The 23,700-nt window shown below is 35.8% G+C and overlaps 2 protein-coding genes and 1 long non-coding RNA gene across 5 annotated transcripts; 1 reads left to right on the forward strand and 2 right to left on the reverse strand.

The window, feature by feature from the left end:
- Positions 1 to 2,715: 2,715 nt before the first annotated feature.
- LOC309496780 (protein mono-ADP-ribosyltransferase PARP11-like) lies at positions 2,716 to 6,911 on the forward strand. The gene is made up of 8 exons (XM_082166903.1): positions 2,716 to 2,854; positions 3,342 to 3,494; positions 3,607 to 3,727; positions 3,839 to 3,914; positions 4,040 to 4,112; positions 4,661 to 4,788; positions 5,009 to 5,160; positions 6,160 to 6,911. The coding sequence occupies exons 1-8, from the start codon at positions 2,804 to 2,806 to the stop codon at positions 6,474 to 6,476; spliced, it is 1,071 nt and encodes a 356-aa protein (XP_082023029.1). The 5' UTR covers positions 2,716 to 2,803; the 3' UTR covers positions 6,477 to 6,911.
- Positions 6,912 to 9,352: 2,441 nt separating this feature from the next.
- ftr64 (finTRIM family, member 64) lies at positions 9,353 to 22,805 on the reverse strand. Its single transcript, XM_082167471.1, has 5 exons — positions 22,166 to 22,805; positions 12,661 to 13,001; positions 11,752 to 11,908; positions 11,588 to 11,647; positions 9,353 to 10,784 (listed from the first exon to the last, which is right to left on the reverse strand). The coding sequence occupies exons 1-5, from the start codon at positions 22,743 to 22,745 to the stop codon at positions 10,258 to 10,260; spliced, it is 1,665 nt and encodes a 554-aa protein (XP_082023597.1). The 5' UTR covers positions 22,746 to 22,805; the 3' UTR covers positions 9,353 to 10,257.
- LOC309497216 lies at positions 16,375 to 20,069 on the reverse strand. 3 transcript variants are annotated; one of them, XR_014205438.1, is made up of 11 exons: positions 19,848 to 20,069; positions 18,910 to 19,108; positions 18,723 to 18,772; positions 18,232 to 18,280; positions 18,056 to 18,127; positions 17,870 to 17,951; positions 17,747 to 17,780; positions 17,577 to 17,663; positions 17,279 to 17,434; positions 16,859 to 17,117; positions 16,375 to 16,770 (listed from the first exon to the last, which is right to left on the reverse strand). It is a non-coding gene; the product is annotated as an uncharacterized lncRNA (long non-coding RNA). The 3 variants fall into 3 exon arrangements; XR_014205439.1 differs by lacking the exon at positions 16,859 to 17,117 and having other exon boundaries at positions 19,848 to 20,064; XR_014205440.1 differs by lacking the exons at positions 16,859 to 17,117; positions 18,723 to 18,772; positions 18,910 to 19,108; positions 19,848 to 20,069 and adding an exon at positions 18,452 to 18,467.
- Positions 22,806 to 23,700: the final 895 nt, after the last annotated feature.

A 23,700-nucleotide genomic window follows, 5' to 3' on the forward strand; every position in this document is an offset into this window, starting at 1 on the left:
TCATGCACGCGATAAAGAAGTGGGAGAGGGCGGGACGAAATGGTCAATGGGTGCACAAGCCATGTGAAAACACGCTTCTTGCCAAAATGCTGTGCTATGTCTATATCAATAAACGGATAGATAGATAGATAGATAGATAGATAGATAGATAGATAGATAGATAGATAGATAGATAGATAGATAGATAGATAGATAGATAGATAGATAGATAGATAGATAGATAGATAGATAGATAGATAGATAGATAGATAGATAGATCACTCTTCTTGCAGCAACACGTGACTAGTAGGCTGTTCTCACGGCAATTCGTATTCAATTCATACGACCTCACTCGTACGAATTTAGCTAAATCGTACATATTTTACGAGTTACCCAATTCGTATGATTTCGTACGAATTACCTACCCTTGATAGTCCAGTCATTTTAAACCAAAATGGGGGTCAACCTTGAACAAATGGCAACAGAAGCAAACTCAACTGATTTTGTATCCTCAATATGTCATGAGTAAAAATAAATAAATTAAAAAGCCCCGAAGAATCCCATTAGGGGAAAGTTTCGAAAAAGACCCAAATAGGCCTATAGGCTACCCTATACGCCTATTAATTATTTTTCTCACGTATATAAAGTAAAAAAAATGTAACCTTTAGATATCACCATGAAAATAAATTCATAAAATGACTGGCCTATGACCCCGCCACTAAACCTACCCATCACTGGGATTAAGACAAATCGAATTGTGCGAATTACAGCCACCTTTTACTCACTCGTACGAATTCGTAGGCTACGATTTGGTCGTGAGTAGCCTATAGCTTTGAATTCCCTGTTCCCTTCAACTTTAGTTTAAACACTGACCAGCTGAATGCGCAATTAATTATGGTAATGGTGTTTGGTTTAAAACTTTAAAATACAGAAGTTAAAATGAATTAATGTTTTATTACTGCTGCTTGTTGGCAAACAAAAAGGTCACGATTAGGACAAATGAAATGTGTAGCAAATAAATAAAAATTACGATATTTGATTTTGGTGTATTTTTTTATAGTTTAATGGAGTAGGCTAATAATAAAATGAAATGAAGGACGTGGGTGGTTTTGAAAACAATGTTTGAACTGCCGAGGACGTTTTGAGTTCTGAAACTTAAAGAAAAATGTGTTTCCTCATGACATAATCCCTCTAAAGCAGGGGTGGGCAAACTACGGCTGTCTAGGCTGTTTAATCCGGCCCGTCGAGTATTTAAAAAATTGTCTCAAGATCGCATTCATTTTGCCTTTTTCTTGCAATACTTTGCGTTATATATATATATATATATATATATATATATATATATATATATATATATATATATATATATATATAGGCCTATATTGCGTTGCATATATTTGACAATCGGAATATCAGATTTTTCATGCCATAGCTAACAAATGTAAAAAAGGAAAAATGACATAAAAGCAGATCATCATTCATTCAGCGCTGTTGTGGCTGCGGTCACGTAAAAAGCAATGACGCGTCACCATGGAAACCAAACAGACGTTTTTTTTTCCTTTTTTGGAAACTCACAGAGAAAAAACATTTTTGGTAACCGCTTGCACACCTGTTTAGTTTTTCCTTTGATTTGTCAGCTATTTAGTTTCTTTGCTCCTCTGGATTTGTGGATGTATCCTGATTCCTGACTGATTCCGTTTACCGACCTTTATCGCCCGGCTTTCGACCGCGCTCCCCTGTCTGCCATGTACAGAACCCGGTTTTGTTCATGAAAGGTTCTGATCTGCCTTTGCTTTTTATGTTTTATTTTATTATACTTAAAAATAAATTTGTATATTCGTTTATTTCGTTTTTTTCCACAAATGTATGACTTTTGGAAGTGCAAATTGATTGCCATATGCAGTTTTAATGAAGTTGAATTAATTTCTGTCATTTTTACTCTTCTAAGTGTACAATTGCAGGTGTTTTGTTTCTAATTTACTGTTAGGCCCATTAAATAATAATAAGGATAAACAATATTTAAAAAGTATAGGCTATAATTATGTAACATCTAACTAATTAAAAATTAACCTCAAAACATAACATGCTAAATGGGGGATATCTAGCATAAAAAATGTATTGTCAGAATGTCGTTTCTCAGTTACGTAAATGTTTCCCACAACGTAAATGTGTTTGCTCAGCCCGATCTCATGAAAGTGCGAATACCACGAATTGTATTTGTAGTAGCCTACTTATGATACGCAGTTTTCGCGTGCATATGATACGCACTTTATGGCGTGTAATAGGCACGCACTCCGCACCCCTAATCCTAACCAAGGGGTTTACAGTGCGTAGCATATGCACGCAAAAAACATTCTTGGCGTATAAATGGCACGAGAAATAAAATTTGTGGTATAGATAGGCACTTTCATGAGATCGTGTTTCTTAATCTGCTACTGGGCCGGCCCTCTGTCAAATTTTAAAACCCAGTGTGGCCCTTGAGCCAAAAAGTTTGCCCACCCCTGCTCTAAAGAATGAACATAGTAGGCTAAGGCCTTTTGCTGTGACACAAATGCAAAAGCAATGCATCCATATTATTTAATAGTTGTATTATTATAATTACTATTATTGCATTTTGAAGCTTATTAATCCATCTATCTCCTTCGGTTTTATTTATTATTATTATTTATTTTAGGTTGGGTATTATTAGTGAATAATGTTAGTAGTTGAAGGACGCATGACGTCACAGCTGCGAATGCGGAAGTGAAGCCGCACAACAACAAGAGATTGAGGAAAACGAAACAGAACCAGTAATCAGACTAGAAACAATGTTGCACGGATTTAGATGAAATCGACATTGTTCAAATCAACAAGAGGAACGAGGCTTTTTCGAAAGGTATTCACAATGCATTAATACTATTCAATGCAAGAAGTATCTATCATAGCAGCATGTTTTAGTAAACAAATATCCTTTATTAATGAGATCGCGACCGGTAAAATCAAATTAGATGAATTGCACGAGTAAAGTTTGTAAATTAACGTTGATGTAGGCTGGAGAAAGCCTAGTCTGAAAGATTAAAATAGTTCAAAACGAAATATTGATGAATGGATGATGAGTATATGGATGGACTGGACCGACGCTAAATTGTGTGACGTTTACATCAGATCACTGACACCAAGTCAACATAATTAGAAAGTATAACTATATTTGATCATTCCAGCATGGTTTAGTTACAAAATATTGTTTGAATGCGATCGCGTCCTGTGAAATCAAACAGTATAATTGTTTCAGATGAATAATTACTTGTTATTAATGAAGCATGTTGTCTTGTCATACACTTCAAAGTTTACCAAATGGTCATATTTGTGTATTTGCTTTACAGATGCACTGTGTGGCTACTGAAAAACATCTGGAGAGCTCAGGGGTCCTCCAGAAGCCCCCTGATGAGGAATCATGTGAGGAGGAAATGGACACATCAGAGACAAAGTGGCACTGGTTTTACCTTGCCGAGTGTGGCGTCTGGCACATGTTTGAAGTATGTACTGCGCTTTATAAAACTGCAGTCTGATAGATTAGACTAATATGAATGACAATTCATAAGTAGCCTTTTTGCTGATCACATCATGCTGTTTTCCTTTTCACTACAGGAAGTGCCGAGCACAGGGTGTTCTGTCACCAATGAGCAAATTGAACAAAACTACTGCAAGAATCAGCATGCTTCAATGGACTTCTATACTGCTAAATATACCTATAAATTAGACTTTTCTGGTCAGTTACCTTGCAAAGCCTAGATTTGTGTTATCTAGATTTGTGGTAATAAATGCCATGGCTGTGATATGCATCTTTACTGTAATTTTCTCAACTTTATCATGTCACTAGCTATGAAACAAGTCAATGTGACTACTGGAAAAGAAAGGCCAATCAAAAGGGCATTGCATTCAGCTACTGACTTTAGGTAAGCTCTTTTATACAGCTTTTGTTATTATAACATTTATACTGTAATGTTTTATATAATACATTTGTATTATTTATTACATTAAATAAATAAATAAATATATTTTTTAATTTTGTGTTTCACAGATTTATCTGCGATAACCCAGCTCTCCCTGTACCCAGTCACTGGGAAAGAATTAATACAGAGGAACCCTATCAGGTAAAAAAAAAAAAAAGATAAAGTTAAATTAATGACACCGAATGAATTTTGACTGCACTACACTTAATTACAGTGGTTTGCATCTTACCTAGAGGATACGATTTTTTTTGTTCATTTGATTTTTATTTTTTTTTCATCATCTGCTTCTTGTGGTGTGCCTCAGGGATCCATTTTGGGACCTTTATTGTTTTCCCTTTATATGCTTCCTTTGGCCTACATTTTCTTCAGAAATGCAACATTCCTTATCACTGTTAAGATGACAATTCTCAGTTTTACCTTCCAATTAAGGCTTGACACCACTGTTTCTTTTGATGTTTTATATAAATGCATACATTATATTGACAGGTGGATGGAGGAATGCTAGAATAGGGGAAATTCTAGCATCCCTCCACTGGCTTCCCATTAAATTCAGGGTTGATTTTAAAATTCTCATGTTTGTATATGAGGCTTTGTTTGGCTGTGCACCAAAATATATAATAGTTCATAGTGTTTAAATGTGCTTTATGAATAAATGTTGTTGTTGTTTGACTGTGACTGTTTCTCTCCAGCTTATTGCTCTATGCAGAGATACGTTTGAGTACAAAGAAGTGGCCCGGTTATATGAGAGAACCATGACCCAGTCCATCAGATCCATTCAGAGAATACAGAACTTGGATTTGTGGGAGTTTTTCTGCAGGTTGACTCATTTCCAATGTTTGAAACAAACCTGAAAAGGTTTATATTGCAATAATGATTCTGTCAACTCTCTGTCTGCATATCACACTTATTACAAGGTTTCTAAGCAAATACAGTGTTATTAATTGTCATTTTAATATTTTTTGACCATTTCATTTATGACAGAATCAAACTTGAATTTAAATATATTACACATATAAAAAAATGCAAATATGTTACAGGAAAAAGGCCCAGCTGAGAAAGATAAAACATGGCGTAAACGTTGAAGAAAAGATGCTTTTTCACGGAACTGGCCACAGTAACATACAGGCCATATGTACATACAACTTTGATTGGCGTCTCACAGGAAGTCACGGTGACGTCTATGGCAAAGGTACAGTCCATGACTATGTTTGCATTAAAGGGATGACTCACAAAAGATGACAACTGTGTCATTATTTATCCTCATGTCAGTCCAAACCTGTATGACTTTTATCTTTCATTGAACACAAAAAGTGACGCTTTGAAGAATGTTCATGCTGCTCTTTTACACACAGTGGCAGAGTGGATGTGGACAGGGCTGTCAAGCTCTAACAAGCATGAAATAAAAGTAATTCATACATCCAGTGTCCTGAAGCCAAATTATAATTTAATCACTGAAAATCTGCCATGGTCACCATCCACTATCATTCTGTGGATAAGAACAGCTTAAATATTTGCGTATAAATGATTAAACATTTATTTTATTTCCACTGTAAAAAATATACAGGTTTCGAAAGACATGATGGAATGCAGCTAAATAATGACTTTATACATTTTTTTTATTTTTTTTATGTTATATATGGAAGCCCATTTCTTCCACATATGAAAAAAAAATTATGACATAAGTGTCAAAATTGACATAAAAATTCATAATGACAAAGAAGTCGCTCTTTATCGTTATTCACATTTTTGTCACAAATATGAGAATAAGTCGCAATTATGTCATAAGTCATAATTGTCTTTTTGTCATAATTTGACTTTTTGACATAATTTAGACTTTATGTCAATATGACTTAGTATATCACAATTTTGACTTTGTATCTCATAATTATCTTAGCATTGCATTTTGTTTTTTTATGTGACTTTTATGTCACAATTCCAGCTTTGGATGAGATACAAATATGCAAATGCGAGTTGCAAATAATTATTTTGACTTTTTATATCATGCTTTTGAATTTTTATCTCCTCATCATGATTTACTTTTCTTATGGGGTGAAATTTGACTTTTTATTGGAATAAAACTTTAGTTGCCTATTTTTTGTCGTAGGGTTAATTGTAAACATTCCACTACTGTTGAAATGTCATTATAGAAACATTTTACACTGTATACATTCATTTTGTGTCTTCACAGGAAGCTATTTTGCACGTGACGCAAGATATTCCAGCAAGTTTTGCCATTCAACTAGCAAGCATAACTTTATCCTACAGAGACATGGTATGGCACCCGCTATTTTCCAGAGTGACCCGCCTTACAAGTGCATGTTCCTGGCCCGGGTTCTAGTTGGGGAATACACACTGGGTCACCCCCAGTACTGCAGACCTCCTTCTAAAGACACGAGCATTGCCAACTTTTTCGACAGCTGTGTGGATGACATGATAAACCCTAAGATCTTCGTTATATTCGACAGCAACCAGATCTATCCGGAATACCTAATTGAATTTTACTGATGTCAAAGACCAAAAGTCAGAATAAACTGTGTTAACGGAACTTACCGTACCGTGGAGTTGTGTGAGTTTTTGAGCAGAGTGCTGTAACAGTGCTGAGGACGGTTACTGCAAAAGTGCCTTCGGTGAAAATATATGATGAAATATATAACTATGTACTGTGACTAGGGGGCTGAGAAAAAAACATATGTATGGTAATATATTTATTGTTTAAATGAATTATATCAACTTGATGTTTTTCATAACATGTATTTTAATGTTGAACTGGGAACCAGTTTTTCCTCTTAATTTTCTTTTTCTTTTTTTCATTTAAAGGCCATAACTTGTACTATTTACTTGTGTAATATCCAGAAATCCTGCCTTGTGGAAGAAAAAAAATGTTTTGGCAAAAAGTGATTCCATAAAGACTGAGTTCTCAGTTTATGTTTTTCAAATTTGCACATGTAACATCATGTTTTATTATTCCATAATCTACCTCTCCATAATTCTACCTCTTGGTGTGTATTTTCAAAAACAAAGGCAAAAATCTCTTTTGTTAAACATTCATTTTATGGAAATCAGATGGCATATTAGTCGCGATGAAACTAAGTTAGTGACAGATCTTTTCTTCCGTATTGTGACTTATAGCCTATCCGAGTGAAACAAATTATTGAAGAAGAAACAAAAATGTAGTGTGGGGACTTGGTTCTATCCATCGGTTGTTGATTGGGTGGAGGCAGATCTCTTGCAGCCCATTGGAAGATTGGATGATTGAAGAAGTCTGGCGTATGTATGTCAACAAAGAAAAGTCTGTAATTTCATGGAACATCAAGTTGACATTTTGAATAAAACTTACAATGTCAAAAAAAGAAAGACAATTAAACATGCATGGATGAGTCACAATAAAATTAATGCATTTATAAAATATTGTAAATTTGATGCCTTATCAAATAAATGTATGTATATATATATAAACATTTATTTGGTAATATATTACTGAGGTCTAATGCCTCAGTATTGTTCTGCTGGGTGGTTTCTTCCCAAAGAAATCAAGCATTTTCAATTTATGAATGTTGAGTACGATGGGCGATGGCGTTAAATCACTTGAATTCCATACAGCCTGATCACATTGAAATCACGTTACAAAGAATGTGATACCTACCAGATTTATCTCCATATACAGTACGATTCGAATTCAAAATGTTATGTTCAAAGTGATCACTCTGACATCCTAAATAGATCTGTAACATATGAGGAAGAAAGATCGATTCTGGTCACACTAAGCTTGTTTGCCTCTATACTAGAGTATGTCAAGAATTTGTGAATCTCAAATCAAAATACTAGTATCTCAAAGGTGCCTGGATCACATTCTCTGTGCATGTTGGTTGGAATAATCCTAATGGAATACTGGCTTTACAATACATACTTTACAATCAACAATGCAGTACATACCTGACACGTAAAAGTACGCCAGTTGGGAAAGCAGCCATGATCAAATTAATGAAAAGCAGACAATATACAATGCAACAAAACAAAATGAAACATCATGATTTTCATGGAAATTCCAAGAATACAGCTAGGAGAATTGGATTGGTGGAGGAGAAGCTATTTTAGAGATGTATGATCAAACCTGAGCTGTTTTTGTGGTTTAGTAGAACATATTGAGCGTAAATGTGTGTTAAGAAGGACATGGTTGGAATTCCTGATCTATTCATATTATTCCTGATCCTGATCCAAGACTTTTTACCAAATAGTTACCTCCAATACAGAGTGACACTTTTATTCCTCCTCTCAATGAGAGATAAATTAGTAAATAATCCTTGATCATATTTTAGTTTTATAAACAACATGTCTACTTGTAAAATACTGCATGCCTATATATATATATATATATATACACATATATATATATACATTATATATATATATATATATATATATATATATATATATATATATATATATATATATAACCCAGACAATATGTTGCTGTCTGGGAAATGAAATTCAAAGAACTTATTCCTGTTTTTGTTCTTTTAAATAAATAAGTAAATAAATAAATAAATAGATAAATAAAGCATATCATGTATAACATATTGACCCAATATATTCATGCATAAAAATGCACACACTTCTGAATTTATTTTCAAAGGATTTATTTGTCACTTTTCAGACCTGATTTATCAAATCCACTGAAACATTATGAATTACTACAGTAGTTTCTCAGCCAAATGTTGTGATATCCATACGGCTGATGTGAAGAGAATTATAGTAGTATTTAGTGTATTACTAGATATTAATATTTTCTGTACTTTTTTCATCCATGGTTGTGCTTAAAATACAGCAAAATGTAGCCTAAAATGTTTGATGTATAATGACATTAAAATGTAATTCCAGATGTATTTGTATACAATTATAAATAACCAAAGAATATATGCACATTCAATATTATAATAAACATACATATTAAGCATAGTTGATTAGGTTTCAGAATTGCACTAAAATGCATACTTTGTTGATCCTGGAACAACATTCCTGTCCGAAAATTTTGTCCTAACCCTATCCCTACCCCTAAACCTAACCCTACCCATAAGTTTTCCCAAAAATCAGAGGGTAATGATTGGTGAATAACACTGATTTAGAAGAACCTAACCCTGGTTGTAAGCCGAAACTTGACGTAAACTGTAAGCTTGTCCCTTAAATCTGATTGGTTGATTGGAATGTTGTTCCAGGATCAACAAAGAAATTTATCCAGGAACATGTTGCACTTGGTTAAATCAGGTTGTGCTGTCAGTACATGCTATACAACACTATACTAAGTATATATTTAAAGTGTTTTAGAATGTATTACACAATTACACACTTAGCTTTGCTCAAGTGCAACTAAAGTGTCAAAAAGCCCCCGAAAGTTGAACTTGTTGCATATAAGTCAAATATTAACAGTAATTCCATATCACTTACATACTGTAAAATGAAGTTGCAATGCCATAAGTTGTTAACTACATACATAACCCCATAAAGCCTACTGAATCATGTTTCATACACACATTTTAAGACCTCGAAACTGATCAACACTTTGCTGAAAAACGTCTAGACAATCTACTACATGCCTGATGTTGTCTGATTGATAGTTTATACTTTTTAGCAAGTAATATGCCTTTTAGTATAATTGTGGTCCATGAGCCCTTTTGCTTTGAAATCTTTACTGGTTTTCATAAAGTAAACATACAAATAAATATATGCTATATTGTTAGAAATATTTCAAGATGAACACTTACTAGGTATACTTGATTAATTTTTAGAAAAGTCATGTTAAAATGTGAGAATGAAATTTGATACATAGGAACGTTTATTTGTACATCTCTAAGTCGCCATTGTATTGCATTACATTGTATTGTTTTGACCCCCACAAAATAAAATACAAATCTAGAGCTTTGAACATAAACTAAGCATTTCAATATAATCTTATTAAGACATATTATTGAGAGATAGAGTGACAACTGATATTTATATGTATTTTAAGTTGTCTATACTTTTATTGTTACGGTTTTGCTCAGTTTGGGCCTGTTTTGTTTTTGTTTGTTTTTTACTACTTGAGTATAATCTCCATATTGTCCTGTATCATACTATTTAAGCCATACAAACCTGATGTATCAAATATGAAACTCAACAAAAACATTTTCATTATTTTTGGACTATTGTTTCATATGTCAGGCTTAACATGGATGTACAGTAAGATACATCAACTTTGAAAGTATTCATCACTTTTATAGTAGGCTAAGCACTCTTTTTAAAAGTACACTTTTCACAAGTGCAATTTAACAGTTGATCCAAAAGAAAGTAAAAACCCAGGATAGAGGGACTGAGTGAATGTGGTCTGGACTCTGTGGATGAGGGTCATTGTGTCAGAGACGCTGTAGAAGGACAGAGTTCCTGCACTGTGATCCACATACACTCCTATTCTACAGCCGCTGGTTGGTACGGAGAGTTTAATCCGTTTCTGATCATAGTAAAATAAGCAACCGGAAGGACCATAGAACAATCTCCAGGACTGCCGATTAAACCCAAACACACACTTATCGGAAGTCCCCTTCCTACTAATGCTCTTATATGACACTGATATACCAACACCACCATCACCACTCCACTCCCATTCCCAGTAGCAGCGTCCACACACACTCTCTCTACACAACACCTGAAGAGGATAATCAAATCTGTCTGGATGATCGGGATACTGTTGGTCTGTACCACTGTCAGCGGCCATTTTGTTTGCTTCAGATAGACAAATGCGTTTATGCACTGTGTTTGGATCCAGGGTGAGCTGACAGAAATCTGGAGAAAATAAAAGATCTATTACCAAATATATATATATATTCAAATATATAATTTAACAGTATACGCATTTTATGTAAGTAGTCTGCTATACTGTTATAAATATTTAATTGCTTTACATAACAAGCTTAGATTCTTGTCTGAGGGTATGTTTAAACAACAACGATGTACTAAAAACAGAAAAAAAAAAATCCTTTGCGTTTTTCACATACAGGCGACAATGTTGTCAAAACGATTCCGTTCACACGGATCCACGAAAATGACAAAAAATGCTGGATTATTCATGCCAGGCCAGTAGTTGGCGATGTCACTTTGTAATGAAACACTACGTGCCTATAGACTGAACAGGTAATACGCATGCGTATGACATCACCGTGTTCACAAATTCACGTTTTTGTAGTTTACATGGAGACGATAATGGTATCGTTTTTGAAAACTTACTCTTTGAAACCTTTTTTCAAAAGTTTTCCCTCAAAACGCCGTTGTTGTGTAAATGAACGATTAAAACGCATTAAACGTTTTGGTGACATTTGAATGTGTCCTTGTTACACGTTACATATATTTACTATAGTAACAACTATAAATTAGGCATAATTACATGCAACTAACCTTAAACCAAACCCTAATCCTACCCTAACCCTATAGTAAGAACTGTACATGTAGTTAATTAATAATACACAGTACTTTTTTGTGTAGGTACACTGTAACAACATCACTTTATAGTAAAGTGTAACCAAAATTTGTAAAACAGAATCAAACAGCTTCAGATTTAATCTCAGTTGAAAGAAAGCATGTGCTCTTACATTGTAAGAATTCATCCCTGGTCTTGGGGTCTGGGGTGGAAATGATCTGGATGTATGTCACTGTAACAAACCAACAGAGATTTCAAGTGTTTTTATGCAATTACATCTACATGTGACATAATGCAGTCTAATATTTGAACAAAAATAAACCTCAGGCACTTCACCTCTACCCAGTATCATTTCTATCTCCTGTTTGCAGAAATCCTCAAGTTTATCTCTAAGCAGGGAAACAGATTTTGCCACATCATCAAAGAAAATTGGAGAGGAGGAAGTGATGGGTACATCTGTATATTCGGGAGGAACAGAGTAAGACTGGAAACTCTACAGACAAAGACAAACACAACATAACAGACACATAAATGACTTTGATAGTTCGTCATGGAGGTCCTCGAAAAAGGGGAGAGACTGATGTTTTGGTCCCTCCACCGTGCCACCGGACAAACCTATCCTCTAGCTTAGATTGTTTGGGGGTATCTTGTTCGCGTGGCCAGTCGAGCTGTAACCTGGCCACCGCGCGAGTAATCACCTCGAGCAATTCCTCGACAGATCTACTTTCAAAAGACCTGACGATGCACCTGTGGCTCATCTATTTATAGCTTCGCGTCGCGGGTGCACGCCGATAACGTCATTGACCGAGGCTATATTACCTCCGGGTCAATTCTATTGACGTCTTACACACAATATTCACAGCTGGTCACGATTAAAGACATTCCCGATGCGCTAAGCAGCGCAGCATCGATTGTAGCTTTTGAAAGGGAACCAGATTTCCCAGCCATTTTTATACACTGTGTTTAAAAGTAATGTTCATTGTTGTTGTTGTTGTTGTTGTTTTTGTTTTTTAGAAATTAATACTTTTATTTAGCAAGGATGCAGTAAATTGATCAAAAGTGACAGTAAAAAACATTTATAATGTTATAAAAGTTTATATTCCAAATAAATTCTGTTCTTTTGAACTGTCTATTTATCAAACAATCCTGAAACAATCTGTATCATGTATCAGTTCCACAGGTCACTTCCCCCCAACAGTCACCCGTGACAGAAGACAGCACCAATACCAAAAAGAATGGACTTACCAGTGGTGCATCTCCTTCTCCACACTGAAAAAAGGAGCATGCTGGAGTATTTGGAGTAGAAATAGAACATCGATGAGCGTCAGTGTTGCAGTGGACAAATGTGAGGATGATCACAGCCACATGCCCCAGACCTGTGATGCAGAAACACAATGGGAGGATCCATCTGTCTCTGACCACAACTACGCTCCAATATCTCAACTCAACCTGAAGCCACCTACATCTGAAATGGAAACACAATGTGTTGAGCCAGTGCCATAGTACATAACTCTGATGAGAAAGACCACCTTTGTCAGTTCTACACAGGGTCGACATTGGATGCGTTCCATTCAGTTGCCGAGCACCTTACCAGTTCATACACCAACAGCTCTCAGCTACACACTTGGGATCAGCTCCTGATGACTCTGATGAAGCGGCATCTTAAAGGGTTAGTTCACCCAAAAATGAAAATTCTGTAAGTAATTACTCACCCTCATGTTGTTCCAACCCCGTAAGACCTTTGTTCATCTTCGGAACACAAATTAAGATATTTTTGATTAAACTGAGATCTGTCTCACTCCTCCATTTTTTTTTCCTCAATTTGTGTTCCGAAGATGAACGAAGGTCTTACGGGGTTGGAACAACATGAGGGTGAGTAATTACTGACAGAATTTTCATTTTTGGGTGAACTAACCCTTTAATTTATTGCAGGGTGATCTTGCTGAAAGGTTTAGTGTTTCTCAGTCCACTGTAAGCAAGGTGATTTCGCGTTGGCTTGACATCATGGAGAAGTGTTTCAGAGAGCAGTTTCCAAACACAACATGTAGAGCACAATATATCAAAATATCGCAAATGTATATATCGCAATATGCATAATTTTTTTTTGCTTTAATAAGCTTTAATCAGTTTCTATAATTCATACAGTGAAAAACTAAGCAGTGTTTTACTTTTACATTTGATTATTCAGTTTCTGTTGTTAAATAGACCTAATGTAGGATAACCTGAACCCTGTGGTTTACACTGATGTTAAAATAACACTTCTTATATACAGTAAAACACTGATGTTCACTTTCACAAGTTGAAGGGATGTTTTCTTGTTACAAAAAGAATGTGAAACACATATGTAGGTTATATAATTTTAAATCTAATTTAAGTTAATTTTATATACTTTAAGCGGTATCGTATCGCATATCAAATATCGCATTGTTTAATGAGTTATCACATTTTTCTTCAATATCGTGCACTTAATAACTTCTTCCAGGCAATGAAGTAATGGCAGACAGAGGCTTCACCATTACCGATCTCCTCTATGAAAGGAAGGTGAAACTTGTCCTTCTTGTGAATCTTGTAAAACAGATTTTACCTGTTGTGAATAGTTATTTTTATAAACCTTTACAATGTGACCAGATTTTACCTGTTATGAATAGTTATTTTTATAAACCTTTACAATGTGACCAGATGTTACCTGTTGTGAATAGTTATTTTTATAAACCTTTACAATGTGACCAGATTTTACCTGTCAGTCATTTATTATAAAACAATATAATGTGAGCTCTGTAGATTCCCCTTAAAACTTAAATGAATTAAGTCTTCTAGTTAGAAGGAATAAGTCACGTCAAGTTTGCAAATGAATACCATCTTGGTTTATTACTTATGAAATTTAAATGGTGAAATGTATCTACATGAAGGTCAGTGGAAGGTGTCTCTAACTTCCTGAAAACATCAAACACTTCTTACAACTGATTTTATACAACTTATTTAATCATTCATATATAACCAATTACCTAATCTCCTATCCTTAACCCTAAATATTCTCATTCCTTCTTATTTACAAATAATTTTTCATTGTTGCTCCATCAACTCCTGACAGGACGTAGTTAAATATTCCCATAGGTTAACGTTACCTCTGGCCACGTTAACAATGACGATGGATGAGACAATGTGAGACCAACTGATCGTCGTACGAAGTTTTCTCCGTGCTCCCAATTTAAAACATTTACGGTATTAACGTTATTTGTAATTTTTATAAAGTTTTGGCTAACTATTCATAGATGCCACCGACGTCACAACAAATAGAACGCCGCCATATTTGCGACCGACTCGCCCGGTATGGCCGCCCAAACTGCCCATTTGAATGAGAGAGAGAGACAGAGATACCTGGAGAAAAATTATATTTTAGGCTCCGATCCTTATTTGTTACCCCCAGTTTTCTTTAGTCCATTATTATCTGCCCCAGACTTGCCCCAATTGGCCTTTCATGATATAGAAATACTTAAGTCATAGAGCTTCATGGCGCGCGTTCATGAGAGTCGAGGCGATGTCATGAATGAATCTATGAATCTGCAGCTGTTCAGCATGAATGAATCTATCTAATCCGTCCATCAGCACAGCCAGAGACATCAGCCGAATATGATAAAATACTGCCATATCTGTCCGAAAGAACAGATGTTCAATTACAGAGAGAAGGTTTAATACACACAAATATCGAAATGAAAGAATCTTTCGAGTCGAATCTTTTTGAATGATTCACTCACGATTCGGCTGCGATTAAAAGCTATCAAGAGGTAAGGTCATCAGTGATTATAATATAACGACTTAAATTGCAGTTTGTTCGTCACATAAAGCTATCATATGAATAAATAACTATATTAATATAACGGACGAGTCGTATTAGATCACTTTTATGATACTTTTGTGATGTTTTTTTGTCTTTTATTATTTTATTTTTTTTGCGTGACAGCCCCCAGGTTAACGTTACTCATTCAATTTCATTACATCGACAAGAAGAGTCTCCATTAGGCTACATATTCAAAAATGTCCCTTTGTCTTCCACGGAAAGTAAACTTAAGGGTTTGCACATGAAGGTGAGTAAATGACGGCAGAATTATCATTTTTGGAAGAACTAGTCCTTTAATATGCATTTCAAGGATGATATTATGCATCGTCTGCAGAACTAACGTTACTTACACAAAATAACATCTAAAGCGCATGTGACGAAGACAATATCTTTATGAACTTCAGAAAAATATTTCTTAGATTTAGGTAGGTATTAACTAACAGACAGACAAACAGTTACCCAGATAGCAATGAGTCGGCGGCCCACCGTCGGCGCTCCGGCGGCAGTAGAAGCGGCAGAACGGCGACATCGCAAACACGTTGGACGGCGCACCGCCGGCGGCAGCCGCTTTTTAAAAGCGGCAGCCGCCTTCCTACCGCCTTCGTTCCGCGGCCGGCCCGCGGGCCAACCGCCGTCCCGCCGCCTTTATATTGAAGGCGGCCCTTCCGCGGCCCGCCGGAGGCAAGCGCTATTTTCGAGCGATCTGCCGCCGCTTATTCTGGCTATATATAATATTTAATATTTATAGCATGCAGTTTATCAAGAATAATGATTGCTCAAACCAGACAAATATCCATTTAGCATTTTTATTCCACATTTCAAAATACATTAACTGTCATTTAAACAAGATGTGTCAGATCACTGAAACATAACAGAAAAATAAATAAATCAATATACTAACATGCAGGTTTCTTATTAAATTTTGGTAAAACAAAAAACAAAAACAAAAAACAGCCTTACAAGCAAATTACAATTCTTACAATAATTGTTCATATAAAGAGGACAGCTCTAGGGTGAAAAAAATTACCTGTAAACATTATGACAAGTAAAGAGAATACTTGATACAAAATAATGTGCAGGATACCAAATAAATCAAAGTATGACATCACATTTACAAGCCATTTCTAACAATAGGTTAAGTGGTAGTAATTTATAGTAAAGCTCTGGAGTAGAATAGACCATTATAGCTGCAATGCTGACCTGTGGCACAAGGACTTACAAGCATTATTTGAAAAAAGAAAAAAAAGAAAGTAATTTCCACAGTTAGTGAGTATAGTGTGACACTTCTGACTTCTTTAGGGGTCTTGATGTTACTGACTGCAAGATAAAGAAAGGATTCCAGTTGTCAGTGATTCTGGGGTGTCAGTAGTCAGCCTAAGTGGTCGGCTGTGGGTCCCTCTCAGCTGTGCGGTGCCTTTTTCTGCCTTTACGGTCAGATGCTCCTTTCAGGTAACGCGAAACGTTAACCTAGACCGCTTCATCAGTGGCATCCTGGGTTGCCAGGTTCTTCCGGATGGCTAATTTAGAAAATACAGATCTGTCATTTCATTTGAATTGCATGAGGCCATACACATCTACTTAAATATAATAAAAAAAATATCCAACTTTGAACAATGGTCTAAAGCAGTGGTTCTCAATTCCAGTCCTCGTGACCCACTGCTCTGCACATTTTGTATGTCTCCCTTATTTAACAGACCTGAACCAGATCATCAGCTCATTAGGAGAGACTCCATGAACTGAACTGAGTGTGTCAGATAAGAGAGACATACAAAAAGTGCAGAGCAGTGGGTCACGAGGACTGGAATTGAGAACCACTGGTCTAAAGGAACATGTCTCTAAAACATGCTTTATCCCCTACACCAAGCTGAAAATCCAAAAAAGTGTTACAAATTACATTTCTCTGAAGCTTCTCATAAATAAATAAAAAATTTGAAAGGCTAAGGATTCAGACTGTAATATATGCAGTTTACAATCTTAAATTTTACTTTTTAGATTACTCTATGGCGTTATAATCAGCAAACTTACAAATTGTTCCTGGAGCTTTTTATCCTGCTTCAAACTGTTGTCAAGACACGGCAAATCTTCCTGGGTGTGTAGGGGGAGTAACAGATCCCCTGACAGGGATAACTCCAACATCGCCAAACTCTGCAAGACGTCACAGCATAAGGGTCTGATCTGCACCTACAGGGTTTCCCAGAATAAAATAGTCAGTCCTGGTCCCTCAACTACTAAACTATAACATTTATATCTAGGTCTACTACATGTACAGGTAGCCCCAGTGGGAATTAAACCAACAACCACAGGTGCTGTTTGCAAGTTGTACCTGATTGCCCAGTGCAAGCAAACGTCTTCAACATTGTTTGTTGAACTTGCTTCACCTGCTCTTGAAGTAAGCCGCTGTCATCCAAAGCTACAAAATGAAAGGCATATGGTCATTTTGGACTTACATCACACACAAAAAAGTACAATTTAAGAAACAGTGCAAGTTCTCACCTGCTCGTGCATTGCTTTCCCTCAGGGCTTGGTTCTACATTTTAAAAATAAAACAAACAACTAAAGGCACTATTTGCAATACTGTTAAAACACTGGACATTAAGACATAGGGCTAGAATATACCTTCACAGCTGAAAACTTCATGCTTGACACGAGATGCCATTGGAGTACAAGGGCCAACAATAGAGCAATGACTTTCTCCCTCCTATTGATAATCATTGACATGTAAAAATATGTTTGAAGTTATTGCATACATTTAATGAATTGGACTTAAATGTAACACTTAGTTAAGCGCAACGTATTACATACCTCCAGAGTTTTCACCCATATGCTGCCAGGGTAAATTTGCTGCCGGGGGTGTAAAGCTTAATACTTGATGAGCTGGGGGAGCAAACATAACAGCTTTCATTTCAATGCAGAGTATTGCATATTCAGTAATGAAACAATAATTGAACTGTGCAAAGCTAATGGAATGTACAACACACCTCAACACCTTTCATCCAGAAACTGCTGCAGCGAATCCCATCAAGTGTCCTAGTGAAAAACAGATTATGATTAAAGGATTCATCATCTTAAAGTCAGCATGAAATCAAATTTTACAATTTGTATTTTTATATGTAATATTGTAGTGTTTATGTAAATGATTCATCTGTGCACTTCATTTTTTATTCATGTACCCTTATAATATTTAATCAAATACGTTACCCTTCCCTCCCCCCTCGAAACGACTTCTCTTCCGGTCATGTGCAATGGCGTGAGGGCGTAGCAACTCCCCTCAAACCATTAGTCTGCTATGAGCAGAGATGGAGAGGGGGAGCGCTAGAGTAAAACTCTGCTCCTCTATTCAATATTCCCTTTCACTTGGAAATACGTCACAACACTGGAGAAAAGTCGTTTGTAACTTCCAGTTCATGCCAACTTTAAATAGAAGCAATAGTTTCCAAGACAAAAAAACTTCACAAATAACATCACTTACTTGTGCTCAAACTCTTGGCGGATTCTGGATTACTGGGGAGAAACCTGGTTCTAAGAAAGAGGAAACAGAAATTTGATGATAATAATAATAATAATGAATGAAAGATTCCGCTATCCACAATATACAGACAAATAAATTACACAGATGAAATAAAGGAAAATCAAATGTACAAGTCAGACCCATTTACCTGCTCCCTTCATGAACTTAAAATGATGTTTCTCCCAGGTGCTGTGTGGAGGTGTGCAGCGGATGGCTAAATTGTTCCTTTGTCTTTTTTGCGGAGGTTAAATGGGGGCCAATGGCACATGCCCTTCGCTGAGCCACGCTTGCGGAACCACTGCAAATGGCAGATCCTCCTTGTTGATAAACTGAACAATGTGAAGCATCTAAAATAGAAGACACATTAGCATAAAGTATACTTTTTGATAAAAAAAAATTCAGGCAAAATCAACAACATTAAAATGCTCACACCTTCGAAAAAGCAGTAATTTTCACAAGTGGATCAACAGAAAACCATGTTCAGACAAACAAAATCATATAAAAAACCTATATACATCGTTATTTTTGTAAGAAAACACCAAAAGTTAAACTAGTCTTTCTAGATGTAAAGTTTGGGTACCTACTGTAGCTAGATACATTTAACATGTAACGTTAGAACATGCTTGAACTCAGTGTGTAAAAAAGGTGAAACAGCATGTGGTAGCGAACACTGTAATCTAGACTAGCAGCATAATTATGTTTAGTTAGAAAACAACACAAGTTATACTGATCAGTCTTTCTTGTCGTGAAGATTTTGCTAACGTTACCATTCCCACCGTAGTTCAGGAACTGTAACGTTAGTTAATTCGACTGACCAATACTATCTTAAACCACATGTACTCACACTTGTATAAACATACATAACAGTTAAACATACTTAGAAGAAGAAAAAAAACTCAACGCCAGGAAGAAACTTAAGTAACGTTAGCCTAGCTATGGCGGAAGCATGGCGGAAACTTTGCAAACAAGGCTAACTTACTTTAGCTTGACTAGTTAGGCAAGAACAGATTTTAAGAAGAAGAACTAAAAACAATGTCAAAAATGAACATATATATTGCGTTAAACAAAAAGGAAAAATGTACTTACTTAAAAGATCGTATATTTCCTCTCTCCAAATACTGAAACCGTGTGACGAGACGAGTAAATCTGCTTCAGTTTTTTAGATGCTGCCCCTCTCGACCGGTGGAGGTACTTCTCTGTTTGTGCTTTAACACTTTCTTAAACATTTGTACAGGTCGCAAAACTCGCAATTGCAAACTGCAAAGTAATTCCTTATACATGTAAAAGGTAAAATAAATTAAAAATTGAGCTTGTAAAACAATGAGAGACATAACCACAATTTCCTGGAGTGACAGAGAGACAAAATATTTATAAATATTTCACTTTATCCTTCAGGTCAAAACAGGGATTTTCATGTCTCTCATAGACATTACCATGGTTGCAAATTAATAAAAAAAATATAAAGCAAACCCAAGATTTTGGCCAAGTTGCAGATGTCTTTCACTGTTCACTGATTTCAAGCATTGGTGAAAAATCTAACTTCATCCATTTATTCTGCTAAATTGTTCATACCATGAATGAAATATTTATTTTAAAAACTAATCAGAATCAGAAAGATATTTATTGCCAAGTAAGTTTTACAAAAGGAATTCTTTTTGGTCTATTGGTGCATCTCAAATTGTGCATAAATCAAAGAAATGTAAAGAATTGTCACCTTAAGTGAATAAAATAATTCTATATATTTTACATATTATCGCTTCAGAGTTTCAAAGTAATTTAAATGTAATTTCCTAAACCTTATCATGGAATCAGAGTCAAATCTGTTATAACCCCTAATGGCTTTGGAGCAACAACAAAAATTTATATAATTCACATAATAATTATAATCGCTTTAAATGTGAAAAGTAGTTAAGATGCTGTCAGTTTCACTCATGGCTGGTCGATTTCAAAGCGGCTTGCCGCCAGCCGGCCGCGGTTCATTTAGACGGCGGCAACCGCCAGAGAGAATGAAGTCGGCGGCCCGGCGGCTGTTCGCCGGCGGCATCTCGCAGAATTTGGGAGTGACGTATTCGGCGGCAAACGTTTCATCGCCGCCAGCGGGCCGCACCTATAGCCGACAGCTTGGGGCCGGCGGCAAAAAGAAGCCGTGCCGATATTTTTTGCTATCTGGGAGGTTAACGTTACTCATTCAATTTCATTACATCGACAAGAAGAGTCTCCATTAGGCTACATATTCAAAAATGTCCCTTTGTCTTCCACGGAAAGTAAACTTAAGGGTTTGCACATGAAGGTGAGTAAATGACGGCAGAATTATCATTTTTGGAAGAACTAGTCCTTTAATATGCATTTCAAGGATGATATTATGCATCGTCTGCAGAACTAACGTTACTTACACAAAATAACATCTAAAGCGCATGTGACGAAGACAATATCTTTATGAACTTCAGAAAAATATTTCTTAGATTTAGGTAGGTATTAACTAACAGACAGACAAACAGTTATATTCAAAACAACCCCAAATCTTACTAACTTACCATGATAAAGTGCATTTAAACAGATCCAACAATAAAATGAAGACAAAACATTATCTGTCTGTATAATGTTGGCCACTGAGAGTATAATGGAAATATAATTAACCACAAACCAACATGAGACTTCAAGTCTTTTAAATAAATGATTCTCTCTTCTTTTTGTATAGAATAAAATACCAGTTCAGGGTTCCTCTTTCGGCTGTTGTTGCAGCCAACTGCACAACATCTTGCAGGCATTACTGAGACCGGCGGTCGCAAAGATGGCGGCGCAAAGCTACAGTGACGTCATGTGAATCGAATGAATAAACAATCCTCTAACTACTGAAATAGCTACCGGATGTGCCGTGTCAGTTTAGCGGAAGTCGGATGACAAAATGCGGAAGCGCGAACTATTAAAAGTGGGCGGGGCGGAATAAGGTGAATAGTGCAAATATTTTAAAATACTCAATTTATTTTGATGTTAGTAAAAAGTGGAATCTAAAGAATTTTAGATCTATAAGTCATACACAGTCTATATATATTTTTTTTTTTTGCATAGGTTTCTCTAGGCTATATCATTTTCAGAAATTATAGTACCTATACTTGATTAAATTAATGAATGAACCAATGAACAACAAAAAAATAAAATTCACACTAATTATTGTGGTATAGATCATAAATTACTTTGTTGATAGATAGATAGATAGATAGATAGATAGATAGATAGATAGATAGATAGATAGATAGATTTAAGTTTTAAAACTATCATACATCTATTAAAAGATATACAGTACAATGCTTAGCACTGATAAATAATTAAATATTGATTGATTGTACATAAAAAAGAGTAAAGCAGCTGAAATAAATGTTTGCATTAGAATGTATGTGTTCATCATACCAGCTTCTCCATCCTCTCTTCTACAGCTGTTACAGTGTCATGGTTTTTGTGTACATCCATTCCACACAGATAACAAATGCACTGCTGGTCAGTACGACAGTAGATGTCCAAAAGTTTATCATGTTTACGACAGATCACCTCCTGTAGTTTGCAGGTGGCATCCATCAAGTTGTGCTTCTTACCTTTAAAAAATGTATCGTGTTGCTCGAGGTGATTTTGACAGTAGGAGTTGAGACACACTAAACAGGACTTGATGGCTTTGTATTTTGTTCCAGTGCAAATGTCACACTCCACATCTCCTGGTCCAGCGTAGCAGTGAGCAGGAACAACAGCATGGAGTTTTGTCTTCTTCAATTTCTCCACCATTTCAGCAAACACCACATTTTTACATATGACAGGTCTTGGAGTGAAGGTCTGTCTGCACTGAGGGCAGCTGTAAACTCCCTTCGGATCCTCCTGATTCCAGCAGTTTGTAATACAGTATCCACGGGGAATGGTCACTGGATCCTTCAGTAGATCCAGACAAACTGAACAGCTGAACTGGTCCTGAGCCACGAAAATGTTTGCTTCTGCCATTTTACAGAGACGTAAAGCAGCAGCTCAATAATCTCTTCCCGTGAATTGACGAGTTTCCCAGTTTCGTCTTTGAGGAAGTGAAACTGTGAAGGTGCAGAACTACAGTCAGCCGATAGAGGGCGCTCAAGTCTAAAACACAATTTTCTACTTCTGTCTGTGATTTTATGCTCTCCAACTACAGGCTACTACTTTTGTGTCCTTGGCCTTTTTTGGTAAATAAATAAACAAACAAATGCACAAATAAATTGTCATTATGAAGTTCATGCTCCTAGTAACCACCAAATCTTGCCCCAATTTTCTTTTAAAAATGTTTTTGCAAGGCTGTTTATTAGCAGATTTTGCAGTTAAAGGCTTGTCCCCAACCCAGACTGGCCCTCTTTGAATGTTAAAAAAATTATGTTAAAGGATCGATTTAAAAATATTTTTTAACATGTTTGTCTTAAGGACAAATAAAATAATATTATACCATCTAAATTTCATATGTATATCACAATTTTAAACTATTTTTGGAATAAAATAAGTCTGTCCTCAGGTTTTCTGTCATTTCCACCTTAAATATTTTATTTACTTGGTAACCATGGAAATAATAGTGAAAAGTATGTATTAGTTGAAGATGAAACTTCAGGCACATGTGCTCATCAGCACAAGAAAATAAATCAAGGTAACTCAAGCTTTTATACAGAGTATTTTTATTCAGCGTCATTTCCACCTTGGCTGTAGTTCGGTTGAATTATGTAGGCTACAACAAATATGAAAATAATGTATTTATGTTTATTACGAGTAAACAACATGCTAAGTCCAAAAGTAGCTAATCCTAACATGAGGGTGTGCTAATATTGCAGGAAAACTGCTCAAATGTAATTTCCACCTCCGTCATTTCCACCTCTGAGAAATTACAGGCGTAGCTTTGGACATGATATATGCCATTTTTTTGTGCTATTTGCATGTTCTCATG

The sequence above is a fragment of the Leuciscus leuciscus genome (assembly GCF_965113295.1).
Source record: "Leuciscus leuciscus genome assembly, chromosome: 4".
In the NCBI taxonomy this organism is placed as follows: Eukaryota; Metazoa; Chordata; class Actinopteri; order Cypriniformes; family Leuciscidae; genus Leuciscus; species Leuciscus leuciscus.